The following is an 18,322-nucleotide window of genomic DNA, read 5'->3' as shown; positions in this document are numbered from 1 at the left end:
ATACTGCAGTTATACTACACAATGACTGCAATATTTTTCATAAGGGCATCCACAGTACGATTTTAAAATATTTTTGTTGTTGTTGGTCAAATTAACTAATTGTCTTTTGTTGAATTTATATAACACCATTCCAAAATTGTTTAGCATTATCTAGTCAAATTGGGTCATGATTCCACAATGTTTAACTGTTTGCATCAGTTTCAAAGGGGGAGCCTTTATTTTGAATGCGACCCGCCGATTCCACAACATTCCTTGTACGGACTACAATTCCCTGGTCTCATTTAGGTCAACGTCACTCAGATTAGTGTATTTATTTTTATTTTCAAAATTTAGCATAGTACACGGTCATTCGCGACGAAGAACCAAGTAAAGCTAGAAAGATTTTGTCAGATATTTCGAAGGTGCAAATATGATCTACGGTGTCACTTGCCTGATCTAAAGCCCTACCGAATCTAACTGACAGTAGCGCCGATCTGCACATTTTGTCATCGACGTTGCGCCCAGGCAGATCAGTTGTTGTCCACGGGAGTAAAGCTGGATATGAATTAGTAGCTACTGGACACCAACGTAGCTAACGTTGGTCAGCTAATTAGCCAATGCTCGAAGAGAAAGCAGGGGGTATTCAGGAGTCTACACCAAGAGCTCTGGAGAAACGGGTGAAATAGCTAGCTAAATGCCTTTACGCTGAAAATGGGTGATGACGTTTGTAAATAACTAGAACAACCTGGCCAGAGTAGCTAGTTAGCTTAGCAGTTTGCCAACACAACTGTCAAAGCCAGCTAGATAGGGATTTATTTGCTACCACTAGCTAACTGATTGTCCATTGCTAATGTTATAGCAATAACCTTAGTTAATAGCTAGCCCGTGTCAACGCATATGCTGATAGTGAGTTAGCTAGTTGGCTATTTAGCTAGCTAGCTATTATGACAGTCGACACCTTGGTAGCTAGCTAGCTAGCGCCTGGAAATCGAACGAGGGGGCTCTTCAATAAGATAGCTAGCTTGTTAACTAACCTAAATTGGCTACGGTCATTCAATTATCCAAATCGAATAGCTAGCTAGGCGTTCTTGTGGATAGGTATTGATTGCAAACCAATCGGCACTTGGCTTTCACCACCGGAAAATGAAGAAGTTCTTCGATTCACGCCGGGAACTTGCGAGTTCCGGGCCTGGTTCTGGAGCAGGTGGAGGTGGCATTGGGTCGAGTGGCAGTTTTATTGGACGGGTTTTCACCATTGGACGGTATCAAGTGACCGTTGATGAAACTGTTGCTGAAGGTGAGTAAACGTTAGAGTAATTGATCAGCTATTCAAACATTGACCGATATCACTAGTGCCAAGTTGGAAGCAAGTTTGGGTTAGAAGCAAGTTTACCCTGATAACGTGCAACCTGGTTTCAATGCATAAAAAAAAAAAAAATCTGTACGTAAATCGAGACACCTCATTTACGATATGTAGCGTTTCGTATGGTATGTATTAATTTACAGATGTCCATCCATTTCGCATGATATATTACGAATTTTCAAAACTTACAATATGTTGTGAATGTGCACAACGTATATATGTTACGAATTCCACTTTCTGGGTTAAGGTTAGGGGAAGGGTTAGCTAACAACCTAAGTAGTTGCAAAGTAGCTAAAAAATAATAAGTAGTAGTATAAAAGTTACTCCACTGCTAAAGTTGTCTGTAATGAGATTCGAACACCCAACCCTTGGGATGTGAGACGTTCGGCGTTATACGCCCACCTATCCACCCCAATCAAACACTCTTAAGTAACCTTCTGTCTTATGTAACCATACACAATGTAACATATACGAATTTCACTGTCCCAGATTTAAAATGTCTATAAGACCAAGCTGTGATCCTATGATCGCAATCTAACATAAACTAACATTAGCTGCTTTTGTTTGCAAATAGTGGAATAACAGATTGGCTTTGATTTTAATTATTGGCGATATCAAGAATTCTGTGATCATGGTCAATAATAAGGACTTAGGCTAGCCTATGCCTGGGGGCCTTGGAAACTCTGGTATGGTATGCAACTGCTGTAACAGCTGTGAGCACCCTAAAACAGCTGTGGTGTCACTGGTAGTGTCAGGATTAATTTGGAATGTGACCACCAGACGGATGGTGATAGGAATCTAAAAACTGGACAGTCTCCATCCTGAAGCAGATGAGGCATCTAGGGCATGGGCAAGGTTGTATCACGCATTTCTATCATTCAGGATTGTCCACCTGGTTGGTCTTTCACTGGAGGAACATGGTCCTGGAATTGGAATCTCACCTCATCATAACTGACATACATTATAGGCTAACATTTTTACCCACCCCATTCCTCAAGAATGGAGGAACAAGGTATTAATTTAAGTCTGCTCAGACATTATTACCTTCTGACTGAGTCACAACTCTTCATGACAAATGGAGGGGATAAAAAAAGTGGGATTTTAGATGAGGGTATCAGTACAATTTGCTACATGAGGACTGTAGGAGCCAAACGGGTCATATTGTTTCCAATTAATTTCTGTTGTATGTGTGTTCACCATTAATCTCCAGTCAATGGAGGATGGAGAATACACTTAAAAGGCATAGATGCTCCAAGGCCTACTGGGAGTGACTGGAATGGCAGCACACAGTGGGGAGGTCTATCACTTAAGGCAATAAATCAGCACATGTTCCACACAATACATTATATTTCAGATTAGATTGGGAGAGTTGTGTTGATTTGGCCTCGCGGCTTGTCTTTGATCACTGACTTTTATGGGTGTGTGCATTTGCTTCACAGGGTTGGTTGGAACATTGACACACCTTACCTCTTGAGCTATGTTCTCCTTCACATGATGTTGATGATCATCTGGCGTTGTCATTTCTTAATATGTTTGGTAGACCAGAATTTGAAGTCATCATGAGGGGCCACAGTTGCTCGCAGGAATGCGTACATTTTAGTGCCCCCCCCCTCTTTACAGCGGAGATACTTTTTTGTAAGTTTTAGAGTTCAACTCGAGCAATTCTACACATTTTGCCATGGGCTAATCTGGATTTGGTCCTATGTAGCAACATTTGGAATTGTGTTTTTTACATTGGATAAAAGTAGACTACGCTGGAAAATGGTATATCAATGGGAAAGTAATTCTGCTTTGAGAGTTGATAAACTTGTAACCCCACTTTTGAGAAAATTGTCCTTAAATATTTTGTTACACCTACTGGAGAGCATGTTGTCTACACCCATTCAGCATTGTTCACACCCTCTTAAGCCTTAGCCCCACACATCTCTTTAAGGATTCACATGTGAGGCCATGTACTAAACCGAGTGAGTAGTGCATAAAACAATCAAAGATATCAAGGCTAAAAATGGTAAAAGTAGTAGTCTACAATAAGTGTGAACTCCATTTAAAAAATATACAATCTAGTCCTTGGCCTGTATCCTAATCTGACTTTGGTGCTGGTCATGAAGTTGTTCACATTACCGTGTCTGTTAAACGCACTATATCATATGAAATCTGTCACATGCACAAGATACAGAAGTTGTAAAGGGTACAGTGAAATGGTTAGTTGTGTATCAATATCAAAAACAGAACGTGTCTAGATAAAATATTTTATAATTATTAAATTACACTTACACAGGCGCACTTTTCTAAATTGATGGATCATGTGAAAGAAAGGCTACCACCCCCAGCCACATCTAGCTAGCGTAGCACCCCGTATTATCGGAATATTCAACAGTGTTTAAGAAATATATTACCTTTGTCGTGTCTGTGACTATCATTAAATGTGAAGACTAATTTAGTCAAATCAATTCTCTGTTATTATTAAATTTATCATGTAAACTTTAACTAGGAAGTTGGGACACCACAGAAAAAATGTTTAGTCTCTATTTCCCGAATCGACTCTTATTAATGGTTTTTTAAAGTTTTTAGAGTGTTTTCTATCAATCTACCAATTATATGCATATACTAGCTTCTGGGCCTGAGAAACATGCAGTTTACTCTGGGCACGCTTTTCATCCGGACGTGAAAATACTGCCCCCAATCCCTAAGAAAAGCCAACAGTGCAGTTCAAGAAGAGTTAAGAAAATATTTACCAAATAGACTGAAGTAAAAAGTAACACAATAAGAATAACAATAACGAGGCTATATACAAGGGGTACTGGTACCGAGTCAGTGTGCTGGGGTACAGGTTAGATGAGGTCATTTGTACATGTAAGTAGGGGTAAAGTGACTGCATAGATAATAAACAGTGAGTAGCGGCAGTGTACAAAAGGGAGGGGGGGCTCAGTCAATGTAAATAGTCCGGTGGCTATTTTATTAATTGTTCAGCAGACTTATGGCTTGGGGGTAGAAGCTGTTGAGGAGCCTTTTGGTCCTTGACTTGGCGCTCCGGTACAGCTTGCCGTGCGGTAGCAGAGAGAACATTCTATGACTTGGGTGACTGGAGTCTCTGACAATTTTATGGGCTGTCCTCTGACACCGCCTATTATATAGGTCCTGGATGGCAGGAAGCTTGGCCCCAGTGATGTACTGTGCCGTACACATGACCCTTTGTAGCGCCTTACGCTCAGATACTGAGCAGTTGCCGTACCAGGCGGTGACGTAACAGGTCAGGATGGTGCAGCTGTAGAACTTATTGAAGATCTGGGGAACCATGCCAAATCTTTTCGGTCTCCTGAGGGGGAATAGGTTTTGTCGTGCCCTCTTCATGACTGTCTTGGTGTTTGGACCATGATAGTTCGTTGGCGATGTGGACACCCAAGGAACTTGAAACTCTCGACCCGCTCCACTACAGCCCCGTCAATGAGAATGGAGGCCGTTTCGGCCCGTATGCCATTCTTCTTGATTGATGCTATTGGCTCAGTGTGCTGCTGTCTGCATTGTTTTCTACACCATTAACCCATTAGGCTGCTTTGCTCTCCACACCATATCCCTATGCTCTACACAGTACTGTCCTGTCAATGAGCCATCTACACCCACAGTCTAGTCTGCTGAGACCGACGCTGTGTCCCCCAAACACTAATGCTCTGCTTTAGAGACAATGCTACACTGAGCCACACGACCATGGTCAAAGTGAATGTGCCATTCTGTCAACTGAGGGCCTGTTGCTGAATAATAGATGGACACCATGTGTCGGTCCGTACCACCCCTGGTTGAATGCCTGGATATCTTCACTTTCAGTTCTCAGCAGGCTTAGGACTACTCCTCTATGAAAGTGAGTGTCATTCAGAGGAGACAGTGACACATGGGGGTTGGATGATATAGTCAAAGCACAGTAAAATCACTCAGTATAACTAACTGGTTAACTTTCTGAATATTCTCAAACTATGCATGAAGAGGCTGCTTATGTGGTTCACTAGTCTGGGGCCAGTGGGAGAACCAGCTGAGATGACCCTCTCCCTCAAACCACTCTTGCCCTCCATTAGAAATCACACATTTTGACGAATGTTAGTTAATGTTTTTCCATTGATACATTTTTCTGGCTGTAGATTTGCTTTCCTTTAGGCTATTTTTGTTCAGCTGGTTTTGAGGTATTGCAGGGTCACATTTGCAGGATATGTCAAGGCAGTTTTGCCCCTGTTCTCTCAGCAATCCCAAAACCAGAAGCATTTAGCTGCAACACTTTCTCTTTACAGTATCAACAAGGTGGGTCATTTACTCTAGTTTATAGGCGTGTAACGTTACTGCTGGTATGGAAACACTAGCCCTCTACTACTGACATTGTCATGGCGGAAGCCTGCCTGTCCCTCTCACTCCACTGTCAGAGAGCAAACACACAAACCACTGGGGCATGCTGGGAAAACCAACTGTCTTTCATTTTTTGAATCATCAACGAGTATCAGCTGGCGCAAGCTGGTTTAATATTAATGCCTTCTGGAGACTCGATAGTGCCAGTAGAATTGTCTTCTCCATGCAGGATGCAGCATAATGCAGACGCCTCAGTGAGCATGATAATTAACCATGTAGTAGTCGTGTTTATTTATAGTTTGCTGTTTGTCGTCACTGCAATGGAGCTTGTCTCATTGTTTCCTGAACTGTATACCAAAACACTTAAGGATACTTACATTTTTTATTTGTGTTTGGTTGAGTGGACAGCGGGGTATTATACTGGCTGTCATCAGTGTTAAGGGGGAATGTTTATATTGTAGTTGTTGTTGGCCTGTCCAGTCTGGTGAAAGTAAATGTGCTGCTTTCAGCATGTTACTTAAGAAGGTGGTTAATCCCTCTAATTTCACGTAGGTGCCTGAGATTAGACGGTGCAAACTAGCAGGGGTTTGGCAGGACAAACCCTACGTCAGCTCAGACGGAACCACCCACACACACACACCATGTTGTGTGTAGGTCTACATGTTTGTGCTTGCTCCCACAAGGTATTCTGATATTAACTTTGAAACGGGGACAAGATATGCTTTGCTGGATCCACTCTTTTTTGCATATATTTGAGTTGATAACAGATTTAGCTTGGCCCTCCACTGGTCGTACATTTACCATTCTACTGAGTGTATAGGCCACACTGATTATTTGAACTGAGTCTCATTGTACAGCAGTAGCTCCAATGGAACTGAGGGCTGTGGTCCGAAGCCCCAAACAGACAGATCACGTGGAGGGGAGCTGTCCTTGGCTTAGTGATGTGAGGCAGGCTGGATGACTCCGCCCAGAGCATGGCTCAGCGCAGGCAGCTACAGACAGCATGCTGGGAGAGCACAAGGCTGGCTACCAACAGGCCTCTCTGAGCAGCAGAAGCAGGCTCCTCTAATAGGCCTGACTGTGTTTGTCCTAGTGAGTTCACTGCAGGGTTGAAATGCTTTAGGCCTAGCTGTGTCAGCAGTGAAAATAGACAAGGAAGCAGTTGTCCAGTAGCCTAATGCTCTCAAAGGCTTGATTTAGACCTCACTTGTTGTACAGGCTGCAGGTGCTCTGTAGTGCCTTATCTTCTGCATTCAAATGTACAGCCACCTCCCAGTTTGTATTGATTCTTCCCAGGGCATGCAGGCCCCTCTAAATAATAATCTACAAGATTCAGGAGGACAGACGAGCCTTGTTTCTGTGGTTTAGGGTGAGGTGCTGAAATGCCACTGCAGTACCAAGCCACCTGCACTGGAAAGTGTCTGTGTTTATGGTGTTTGTCTGTGCGTGCAGCAGAGATAAGAACCAATACGAAGTCAATCTCTTATTCAGATTAGTGAAACTTGGTCCTGGCCCATATCTGTTTCTGCTCTGATCAGAACCTGGAGGTGCTTATTTAGCGTAGTGCATGTTAATGTAGCAGCACAGCAGAGCTCTCAACCAACCCTTCCGAGCATTAGCTCAGCTACTACTAGCCTATAATTCTTAATCACAGACACACATACTACTCACACCTTACAGCATTGTGCTGCTACAACACTGCAGAACCACCAATCATTCAAAACACCAGCTCTGCATCACTGACATAAATGCACTACTATTACCTCTCTTTGAACAATGTGAGATAAAAGTCTAGCTGAGATACATGCACAGTATGTTAAGTTCCAGACAGTGCTTCTACTGAACCCTGCCCATCTGATGGAATTATTCTTTATGGAGGTAAAGGCCAGCCCCCTTGCTGTGTGTGAAAGGTGTGTAGATGAAAGAGCCCAGTGTTGTACCACACATGGAACAAAGCAAGCCAGCACTGCCTCCTTGTTCAACAGAAACAAATAGTGGGCACAGCCAGCCACATACACAATCACTAGTGGTTTTGTGTGTCTGAATTAGCAGGTGAGCGAGATGGAGAGACCAACATAAGGGCCCTTTTGGAGCCTTGCCAGTTGTCCTGTGTCAGTACAATGTTCTTCTAATAGCCGGATGATGGAATCTCACATTCTTCACTGTTTCCAGTCAGTGCTGCTGCTCCAATACCTCCAGTCTGTCTCGGCTCTACTGCTGACTCACCCAATGCTATTTTGAGCCGTCCTTTATCACAGCTCCCTCTGACTGAACACACATTTCACAACTTATCTTCCCAGCTAACTTTGCCACCCCCACTGTTTTTCCAGGGTCATGGAGTGTGTTTGTGTGTGTGATTCTGCTCACAGTCAGCCTCTCGGCAGCTAAGATTCATTCATTGAGGCTGAGCAGAGAGACTGGAGGAGGCTGACTGTCTATGACTGGGCTGATTCAGTCACTGTCGCTGACATTTGTGAAGGTCAAAGCTCATTTGGCTTAAGGGGGAACCAGTGTCACAAAGCGAACATTTGTCGCAACGTATTTAGCCATTTTCATGTTTATTGTATTCCTTTCTTGTTAAATTGGCTGACATTGCAGCTGATTTCATTGGTGACCTGTGCTCACAGGTCAATGCAGAAATGTAAGCATCCTCTGCATTCTTTCTCACTCTCTCCCTCCACAGGAGGCTTTGCCATTGTGTTCCTGGTGCGGACCAACCAGGGGGTGCGCTGTGCTCTGAAGAGGATGTACGTCAACAACGAGCACGACCTGCAGGTCTGCGAGCTGGAGATCCAGATCATGGTGAGAACAGGCTCTGGGCTGGAGCCCTGCTTAGTCTGTCACTCAGTCCAACGTAGAATGCACACCTAGGTCATAGCTATATGGTGAGGCTCTTAGACAAAGGGGGCTAAGGATTGTGTGAGGTCACTGACTTGTTGGAAACCACAGGATCACTGTGCTTCTGCTATAGTGAAGCGGATGTAGAACCATAGAGCAACATTACACAAATCAAAGAAGAGGGTTGTTTTTATTCTGGAAGAGGTGATATGGGAGTGTGTCAATTGCTGACTATGGAATGGGAGGGTTGACAAGACTAACTTAAACATATACAGAGAGGAGATGGAGGGAAGGAGCAAGAGGGTGGGTAGTAATAGTTTCATTCTTAGTCCAGTTGGAGCCTGCTGCTGAATATGTTGAATTGGCATTCATGCAGCTAAACTCCCACCCGACCCCTTGGGCCTCCATTGCCTAACTGGAGGCCATGCTGTAAGATAACTAGCCCCTGCAGCCACACCCTGGGGGGCATAATTGGTACAGGATGGCTATCATTATTACTTCCAGCCTTTTGGCAGATCCTCATAGGCAGTAATCTAGAGCAGAACAGTACACTCAGTCAGTCCAAAAAACAAACAAAGATCACCATTGTTATGGCAGCCTGTTTGAACTTGAAAGCCAACCAGAGATGTATGAGGTTCTTTATATTCTCTAAAATATGAACCAATTGTGTGTGTTCAGAGGGACCTCGTGGGCCACAGGAACATTGTGGGTTTCCTGGACTCCAGTATAACTGCAGTGGGAGCAGGAGATGTCTGGGAGGTCCTCATCCTCATGGACTTCTGTCGTGGTGATTCTGCTCCTCTTTCCTTCTCAAGCGCTTTAGTGGTTTCATTAGTGCACAAACCTCATAGTTATTTTTTTCCAAACCCATTGTAAGTCCTTCCTGGTTTGTTACAGGTGGTCAGGTGGTGAACCTGATGAACCAGCGTCTGCAGACAGGCTTCACTGAGCCAGAGGTGCTGCAGATCTTCTGTGACACCTGCGAGGCCGTGGCCCGACTCCACCAGTGCAAGACGCCAATCATCCATCGAGACCTAAAGGCACGAGCACTTGTCTTCACACACACACCCTCAGTCTGCACTTTACTTACACTTTAATGGCCTCATTGGCATTATCATGGCATTTTTAAGCTGTTTTTCTTTAATACATGTCCTAGCTGCATATGTGTGTCAGCATGAGAAGTGAGACATGACGTGTATAAATATGTTAAACGCTATTTGAAGATTGTCTCAGGAGTCATCTGTGTGTCTATTTTCTCTGCAGGTGGAGAATATCCTGCTCCATGACCGGGGACACTATGTGTTGTGTGACTTTGGCAGTGCCACCAACCGCTTCCAGAACCCTCAGACAGAGGGTGTTCCACTGGTGGAGGAGGAAATCAAGAAGTGAGTGATTCTGAAGAGCTTCACCTCAACTGGAATACTGAACTCATGAGTGATTTGATAGTTTTAGTCTAGTGAACCAACAAGTACAACAGGTTGGGATGTTGTGAGTTTAACTGTGCCAAGTGAGCCCTGTTGAGGACATTTATCTGTGATTGAAGTCCTTCCAAAATTGGTGTGCTCCTTTCCTTTGTAAGGTACACTACTCTGTCATACCGAGCCCCAGAGATGATCAACCTCTATAATGGCACGGTCATCACTACAAAGGCAGACATCTGGGTGAGTTGGCATGCTGCTATATCACCATGAGAGATGATTACTGGTAGGGCGTTCACTCACTGCTCTAGAATGTGTGGAGAATGGGGCAATTCAAGAGGGTACTGCAAAATGCATGTAAAAGTACAGTTTTCTTTTTCCTATGTCATCATAAATCACATAATTAATCATTAGATTGTTCTCTAAAAAAAGGATAACCTTAATATACTTTCACTTGACAGTGTTGATGAAATAAGAACATGAATTTGCTGTGACCGTTGCCAGTTTAGACCTCGCCGCTCTTGGTTGTATCTCTTCCATACAGTATTTAGCATTATGTGGTGGTACCATTTTGGAGCACTTTCCACGGGTTAGACCAATCACTCTTGGCGTTCTCGCAACCAGCTTCACCTGGAATGCTTTTCCAACAGTCTTGAACAATTTCCCACATATGCTAAGCATTTGTTGGTTGCTTTTCCTTTACTCTGCGGTCAAACTTATCCCAAACCATCTCAATTGGGTTGAGGACAAGTGATTGTGAAGGCCAGGTAATTGTGGAGGCCAGGTCATCTGATGCAGCACTCTCACTCTCCTTCTTGGCCAAATAGCCCTTACACAGCCTGGAGGTGTGTTGTGTCATTGTGTTTTTGAAAAACAAATGATAGTCCCACTAAGCGCAAACCAGATGGGATGGCGTATCGCTGAAGAATGCTGTGGTAGCCATGCTGGTTGTATGCCTTGAATTCTAAATAAATCACAGACGGTGTCACCAGCAAAGCACCATCACACCACCTCCTCGCTTCACGGTGGGAACCACACATGCGGATATAATCCGTTCACCTACTCTGCATCACAAAAACACGGCGGTTGGATCCAAAAATCTCAAATTTGGACTCATCAGACTAAAGGACGGATTTCCACCGCTCTAATGTTCATTGCTCGTGTTTCTTGGCCCAAGCAAGTCTCTTCTTATTGGTGTCCTTTAGTAGTAGTTTGTTGGCAGCAATTTGACCATCAAGGCCTAATTCACACAGTCTCCTCTGAACAGTTGATGTTGATGTCTGCTACTTGAACTCTGTGAAACATTTATTTGGGCTGCAATCTGAGGTGCAGTTAACTCTAATGAACTTATCCTCTGCAGCAAAGGTAACGCTGGGTCTTCCTTTCCTGTGGCCGTTCTCATGAGAGCCAGTTTCATCATAGCTCTTGATAGTTTTTGCTACTGGACTTGAAGAAACTTTCAAAGTACTTGAAATGTTCTGGATTGACTGACCTTCATGTCTTTAAAGTAATGATGAACTGTTGTTTCTCTGCTTATTTGAGCTGTTCTTGACGTAATATGGACTTGGTCTTTTAGACCTATTTGGTATCTTCTGTATACCACCCCTACCTTGTCACAACACAAATGATTGTCTCAAACACATTAAGAAGGAAATAAAGTCAAAAAATGAACATTTTAACAAGGCACACCTGTTAATTAAAATGCATTCCAGGTGACTACCTCATGAAGCTGGTTGAGAGAATGCCAAGAGTGTGCAAAGCTGTCATCAAGGCAAAGGGTGGCTGCTTTGAAGAAGCTCAAATATAAAATATATTTTGATTTGTTTATCACTTTTTTTCCCTATGTGTTATTTCATAGTTTTGATGTCTTCACTAAGATTCTACAATGTAGAAAATAGTGAAATAAATAACTTGAATGAGTAGGTGTGTCCAAATGACAAGAGACATGGGGTTTGGACAATTTGTTTTTCAGATGCAATTCTCTATTGAATGGACATATTTGTATAAATCTTCAATTAATTAATATTTTTATGGTTGAACACCCTACACTACACAGTTGGCTTGATGCCAAGTTAATACAAGGTATGTTGATGCTCACTGTGCTGTGGTTCTGCAGGCTATGGGATGCCTGCTGTATAAGCTGTGCTACTTCACCCTGCCGTTTGGGGAGAGCCAGGTGGCCATCTGTGATGGCAGCTTCACTATTCCAGACAACTCCCGCTACTCCCCGGACATGCACTGCCTCATCAGTGAGTAGCCATCCTCCCCATCACCTTATACTCACTGGTCCATGTGTGTGTGAGCGAGTCTAGGCTCTGCCTTTGTTTTCTGTCTCTTTTTTTCGCTGTGCCATTTCTCTCTTACACAGTCCCAAGTATTTTAGTCCAGTGAGTGACATGTATTCATATCATCATTACCAACCATATGTTTTCTTCCATTCATCAGGATACATGCTGGAGCCTGACCCTGAGAAGAGACCAGATATCTACCAAGTGTCCCACTTCTCCTTCAGGCTGGCCGGGATAGAATGCCCCATCCGGAACGTACATGTAAGTCACCTCACCATTAGTAATGACAACTGTACTAGAAAATCTCCCTGGAGACAAAGGTTACAACCAAATACTTCAAAGGTTCATAAAGTTAAAAGGTCCTCTACATTATCTGAATTGTTATCTTGCCCGTTCCTAATGTCAGGTGTAAATATATAATTTAAAGTAAGAGGTATGTAAGGCACTGTACTAGAAGTTATTTATTTTTAAACGTAAGAAGCTTTCGCATTTTATTAAGATGTTTTATTAATGTCTTATCGTTTTGGAAAGCAACATAAGTGTAGTGTAAAATGCCAGACAATGGGGAAGCAGGGAGCTTTGTGATTGTTGCCAGTTGGCTGCCCTCCATCCCCTAGGCCCCTTTGCTATGCATTGATGGTGCAATGTCAGCACTCAATCATCTGACACAGCACATTTCAGACCACATTCCCAGAGAGGCATCAAAGTGGACATTCAAAGCTGATTCATGAAATCTGTTACTGATCATTGCATTGCTGCAATCATGTGTCATGCAGAAGTTTATAATGATAAAGGGTCCTTGTTCCTGCTCTGTGACCGAAGGAAAACTTTTAAACTAGAAATGTGAGTGAAGCTTATTGATTTTAGTTGGGTAGTATATCTCAGCATAGTACTCTAACTCTTTTTACCTTCTCAGAACTCCCCTATTCTTACAAAACTCCCCGAACCAATCAGAGCCAGCGAAGCTGTGGCCAAAAAAAGTCAATCCAAAGCCAGGTGAGTGAAGAGCATGAGTATCTGGGCTTTTTTTTATAGTTAAATATGTCAAGCTCCAGCAATGATAACCTGCCTTTCCTTTCCCCCTCCAAGGCTCACAGACCCTGTCCCCACAATGGAGACCTCCATTGCACCCCGTTCACGCCCCAAAGCTGGCGGGACCCAGCCCATAGGCATCCTGCCCATCCAGCCAGCCCTCACCCCACGCAAGAGACCCAACGTGGCTGCAGGAGGGCCCCAGCCCATAGGTACGCATACAGTACACTACCCTCTATACCACCTCTGCTTCTCAAAGCTTGAACCGTAAGGATCTGATGATGTGTGAGCTGAGGCCTGCTAGCAGTGAAAGTCTCTTATCCTGTAACAAAGCACTCACCAAGATGGGCATCCTGCATTGAAATGTCCCACATCTTTGGCTGACATAACATGGCCTTGTAATCCCAGTGGTTCAATTTATTTGTCCAGCAGGACAAGGTTTGAATTAATGAGCCCTTGGTGACATTCATAGTCTCTGTCCATATGCTTGTATGGAGACAGATAGGAGCTTCAAGCTTGTCTGTTTCAGTCCCATTGTTATGAAGTCATCTTTACACTTGAGCTCCACTACGTATTGCTTTGCCATCAGCGTCGGTTCAATGTGACGTATTACCTACTACACAGGGCCATGCTTTGAGAGCGGAGAGGAGCAGAGGGGAAGGGCATCTTATTCTATTTTCCCCTACTGTACCATGTTCATTGATTATGCATAAGTACTATATCTTTGGTCCAGTTTTTTTTTGCAAATACTCATTCAATTGTTGCTAGTGGGGTTGTACTGAATGATCCTTTAATTTTACAAGTTGCTTTTGTTTACACTGAACATAGTCATTCTAGCTAGTTAGAGTTTCTACTAGCTAGTATCTTCTTGATGTCATAAATCTGGATAAAAGCCTCTGCTAAATGACTAAAATGTCAAATAAGCAGTGGTGTATAGTCAAGGCCATATACAACCACAATCAACTTTATTTCAATTCACACGATAGAATGAACACGTGCATCAGAGAATTGAACCGCAGCGATTCTTGAGCTTGGACGCTGCCGTTGGATGTGACGCAACGCGAGCGCGACATCGGCAGTATAGCAGCTTTCATTGATTTCAAAAGAAGCATTCCCTCAATGGCTGATGGCAATGCCAGCTGCCCAATGGCTGTAGTTTAGCAGGGCTGTTACAAGACGACCATCTTCACTGTATTACAGGTGTTTTATCCGCCGCCCAGCCTGCTGCTGCTGTCCAATCAGTTCAGCAGGCACCTGCTGCACAGGCCACATCCCCACTGGCTCAGACCACCTCTTCGCAACCCATGGCCACGCCCCAGCACCAGCAGGGTCTCTTCATGAAGCAGCAGGCAGCAGCCTTTTTCAGCCCACATCAGCAAGTCAACCAGGTGGGCATATCTCATATCAGTCTGCTGAAGGCACTATATATTACATTGTGTTGACAATCTTGTTGCCATTTGCCAATAATATGAAGTCATTTCACAATATTCCATTCACTTTCTCTAAATAGTATTAGTTGGAGACTCCTTGGTCATAAACATGGTCCCCTGTATGCTCATGCTGTGTATGTAAGGACGCCATTGTTTTGTATCCATTTATTGTCTTCCAACTTGTTTCTATACAGAGTGCACTTTTATCAGGACCTCTGAAAAACCTTGTGGTTTTGAATTAAATTGAATCAAACGGAATAACTTTGACTTTGCAGAAACTCTCCTCTGATCTGTTAAACCAGTTCACCACATGTAAATACTGTACATGACAAGTTTCATGAAAAACACAGGGCTAAGAAGGATATTTACATGTGGCGAACTGGTTTATAACTCATCCCAAACTTGGCCAAATGAGACAGTAGGGAGAGGTTTTCCTGAGCACTGGTTGTGTTTTTCCCACTATCCTATCCCTAAGCAGCATCAGCTGGTGCAGACCCTCTACAAACGGCAGCAGCCTCCCATGCCGGCCCCCCAGAGCTCTGTGGCTGTGCAGCCCAAAGCTAGTCCTGTTGCTCCTCTGCAGCCACCAGCCGGCCCTGTGCCCCCTTCCCCCCAAACAGCAGCTCCCCCTCAGCCTGCAGCCACAGGACCTGCTGCACCTGATTCCGACTCTGACTGTGACTCTGAGCCCACGGTAACCTCCCTCCCCTCTGGCAGCCTGCTGCTCTTTGGGACAGGGGGGCTAACGGGCCCTGTCCTTCTGTCTGGGGCCTTCAAATCTAGCTAATCACCTAACACGGACTTTGTATACATTCTACATTTGAATTGGATTAGTTCCCTTTAAAATAACTGCATGTTTTATTGATCCATGTCAAACATTTTAGAAATACTTGCTCTTGGATTTGTCCTGTATCCTGTAAACATCAGGGCTGCAATAAGGTGCAAACAAACAATGTAAAGACTGTCATCTTTTAATCTTTTTAGTTGTTTTTTCTAACATCAAAGACAGATATTTCATGCTTTGCATCGTGTTCAAAGATATCCAACCAAAACGATGAGTTTTAGAAGCTGTCTGGCTGCTTTTCCTTTCACTATGGTTCATGTCTAAGGTTGTCATGAAACATCTCTGTCCCTGGAACCTGTCACCACTCAGTTCTGTCTCTTGATTCCTGTGTTTTGCCATTTATTGTTCTGAATCTTCTAAATCCAATCTCTCAACAACAACAAATGTAATCAATAACTGATTATCCTCAAGACCCTACATTGGCGCTTTGCCACTAATCAACCATGTCTTTTCACTAACCAGTAGAATTTGTTTCAATGTGGTTTTGCAATGGTTCTGTATTTTGGGATGCAATGAAATAATATCCTCTCTTAGAGAATGGCTAATCAACCTGTATATCACCTGTAATTTTCTTCCTTCTCTCCCTGATTTTCATATTCCGTGTGATATTTTTCCTAATCTTCATGACTGTCTTTCCTCCCCAGCCTCTGGCATCTGGCCGTGGGCTCCACAAGGTTGGCTCCCTGACGCCCCCCTCCTCCCCAAAGATGGGCCCCCGGGGTGGCCACAGGCGCATACTGAGCGATGTCACCCACAGTACTGTGTTTGGGGTCCCAGTCAGCAGGTCCACCCAGCTACTGCAGGCGGCTGCAGCCGAGGCCAGCCTCAACAAGTCCAAGTAAGCTGAATTAACTAATCTCAATGAACTAACAATCAACTGTCCAATTATTCTACTGACACAAGAGTGAGATTCAGGCCAATGAATATACAACAGGCAACTGTATAAACATCCCCTTTATAGCCCAGTTTGAATAGACAGTTTATTCCTGTTAATCTACAATTAACTCAATAGACTTTTAATTCACCCATATTTGCTTACATGCTCTATATTTGCACAGACTCATTTGTACATAAGATAAATGAGATGGATGATTTCCTCTGTAACCTTTGTCTTTCCGTATGTGTGTTGTAGGTCAGCCAGCACCACCCCCTCTGGCTCCCCCTGCTCCTCCCAGCAGAGTGTGAACCAGCCAGGTGAGGGCGGTGCCCAGACCGCTCCCATTGCACCGTCTGGCAGCTGGAACCCGTTTGGTGATGACAACTTCTCCAAGCTCACTGCTGAGGAGCTACTCAACAAGGATTTTACCAAGCTGGTCGAGAGTAAGACCACAATGCCCAATCTGCGTATACACATCTGCAAGTGCAATGGATAGATAGGTGGTAGATAGAAAAAAAGCATCACTTCTGTTCATTTACCTAATTGTCTATGTCTTTATGACAGCTACAACAGGGGAGAGGGCCAGCCTCTCCACAGAGAACCTCATTCCAGGTCTGCAGCCTGTCTCTGCTGCTGGTGCTACAGGCAAGGCTTTCCCAGGTAAGGCTGTCCATGTTTTCAACAGCTTTCCTCCCTCTCTGTGTCATACCTACGTTATTATCCCTCCTTCATCTCTACATATTTCCCATGAGGTGTCCTCATGTGTTTTTAGGTGTTGGCTTCGTCTCTAAATCTTTAAGACAAATGTTTTCTCCATTTTTCCTCATTTACAATGTATTAATATTGGTTTGTGTAGTTGTTGGTCTAGCTTCTGTAACTTTGTAGCAAGTACGGTGTGCTTTATGTTGCGTCATGATTAGGTGTCCGTATATATATACAAATCAGCTGGGCTTGACAATCTGGACCCTCTATTTCTGAAACTGTCCGCCGCCATTGTCGCAACCCCTATTACCAGCCTGTTCAACCTCTCCTTCGTATCATCTGAGATCCCCAAGGATTGGAAAGCTGATACAGACCGATATCCATCCTGCCCTGACTATCTAAGGTCTTCGAAAGCCAAGTCAACAAACAGATTACTGACCATCTCGAATCCCACCGTACCTTCTCCACTGTGCACCTCCGAGCCGGTCACGGGTGCACCTCAACCATGCTCAAGGTACTAAACGATATCATAACCGCCATCGAGAAAAGACAGTTCTGTGCAGCCATCTTCATCGACCTGGCCAAGGCTTTCGACTCTGTCAATCACCATATTCTTATCGGCAGACTCAGTAGCCTCGGTTTTTCTAATAACTGCCTTGCCTGGTTCACCAACTACTTTGCAGACAGAGTTCAGTGTGTCAAATCGGAGGGCATGCTGTCCGGTCCTCTGGCAGTCTCTATGGGGGTACCACAGGGTTCAATTCTCGGGCCGACTCTTTTCTCTGTATATATCAATGTTGTCGCTCTTGCTGCGGGCGATTCCCTGATCCACCTCTACGCAGACGACACCATTCTGTATACTTCTGGCCCTTCCTTGGTCACTGTGCTATCTAACCTCCAAACGAGCTTCAATGCCATACAACACTCCTTCCGTGGCTTCCAACTGCTCTTAAACGCTAGTAAAACTAAATGCATGCTTTTCAACCGTTCGCTGCCTGCACCCGCACGCCCAACTAGCATCACCACCCTGGATGGTTCCGACCTGGAATATGTGGACATCTATAAGTACCTAGGTGTCTGGCTAGACTGCAAACTCTCCTTCCAGACTCAAATCAAACATCTCCAATCCAAAATCAAATCGAGAGTCGGCTTTCTATTTCGCAACAAAGCCTCCTTCACTCACGCCGCCTAACTTACCCTAGTAAAACTGACTATCCTACCG

At 44.1% G+C, this 18,322-nt stretch overlaps 1 protein-coding gene across 50 annotated transcripts in view; it reads left to right on the top strand.

The window, feature by feature from the left end:
- Positions 1 to 206: 206 nt before the first annotated feature.
- Positions 207 to 18,322, top strand: part of LOC110525655 (AP2-associated protein kinase 1) — a 40,276-nt gene continuing 22,160 nt past the window's right edge. For 29 of the 50 annotated variants that reach the window (XR_002473803.3, XR_016496585.1, XR_016496588.1 and 26 more), the window contains exons 1-15: positions 207 to 1,276; positions 8,355 to 8,473; positions 9,188 to 9,296; positions 9,407 to 9,549; positions 9,773 to 9,894; positions 10,089 to 10,170; positions 12,044 to 12,176; positions 12,373 to 12,476; positions 13,132 to 13,211; positions 13,305 to 13,459; positions 14,448 to 14,635; positions 15,156 to 15,371; positions 16,166 to 16,359; positions 16,654 to 16,841; positions 16,963 to 17,058. Coding sequence is in view for 45 of the 50 variants with exons in the window: in XM_036979770.2 (XP_036835665.2) it covers positions 1,123 to 1,276; positions 8,355 to 8,473; positions 9,188 to 9,296; positions 9,407 to 9,549; positions 9,773 to 9,894; positions 10,089 to 10,170; positions 12,044 to 12,176; positions 12,373 to 12,476; positions 13,132 to 13,211; positions 13,305 to 13,459; positions 14,448 to 14,635; positions 15,156 to 15,371; positions 16,166 to 16,359; positions 16,654 to 16,841; positions 16,963 to 17,058 (2,083 nt within the window). In the remaining 5 variants the exon portion in view is untranslated. The remainder of the gene's footprint in view (positions 1,277 to 8,354; positions 8,474 to 9,187; positions 9,297 to 9,406; positions 9,550 to 9,772; positions 9,895 to 10,088; positions 10,171 to 12,043; positions 12,177 to 12,372; positions 12,477 to 13,131; positions 13,212 to 13,304; positions 13,460 to 14,447; positions 14,636 to 15,155; positions 15,372 to 16,165; positions 16,360 to 16,653; positions 16,842 to 16,962; positions 17,059 to 18,322) is intronic. The other 21 variants (XR_016496587.1, XR_016496586.1, XM_090237464.1 and 18 more) reach the window with 1 other exon arrangement.

This window comes from Oncorhynchus mykiss, chromosome 6 (assembly GCF_057628025.1).
Source record: "Oncorhynchus mykiss isolate SJ-2025 chromosome 6, ASM5762802v1, whole genome shotgun sequence".
Taxonomy (NCBI): Eukaryota; Metazoa; Chordata; class Actinopteri; order Salmoniformes; family Salmonidae; genus Oncorhynchus; species Oncorhynchus mykiss.
Note: the sequence above shows the minus strand (reverse complement) of the source record. Positions and strands in the feature narration are given on the sequence as shown.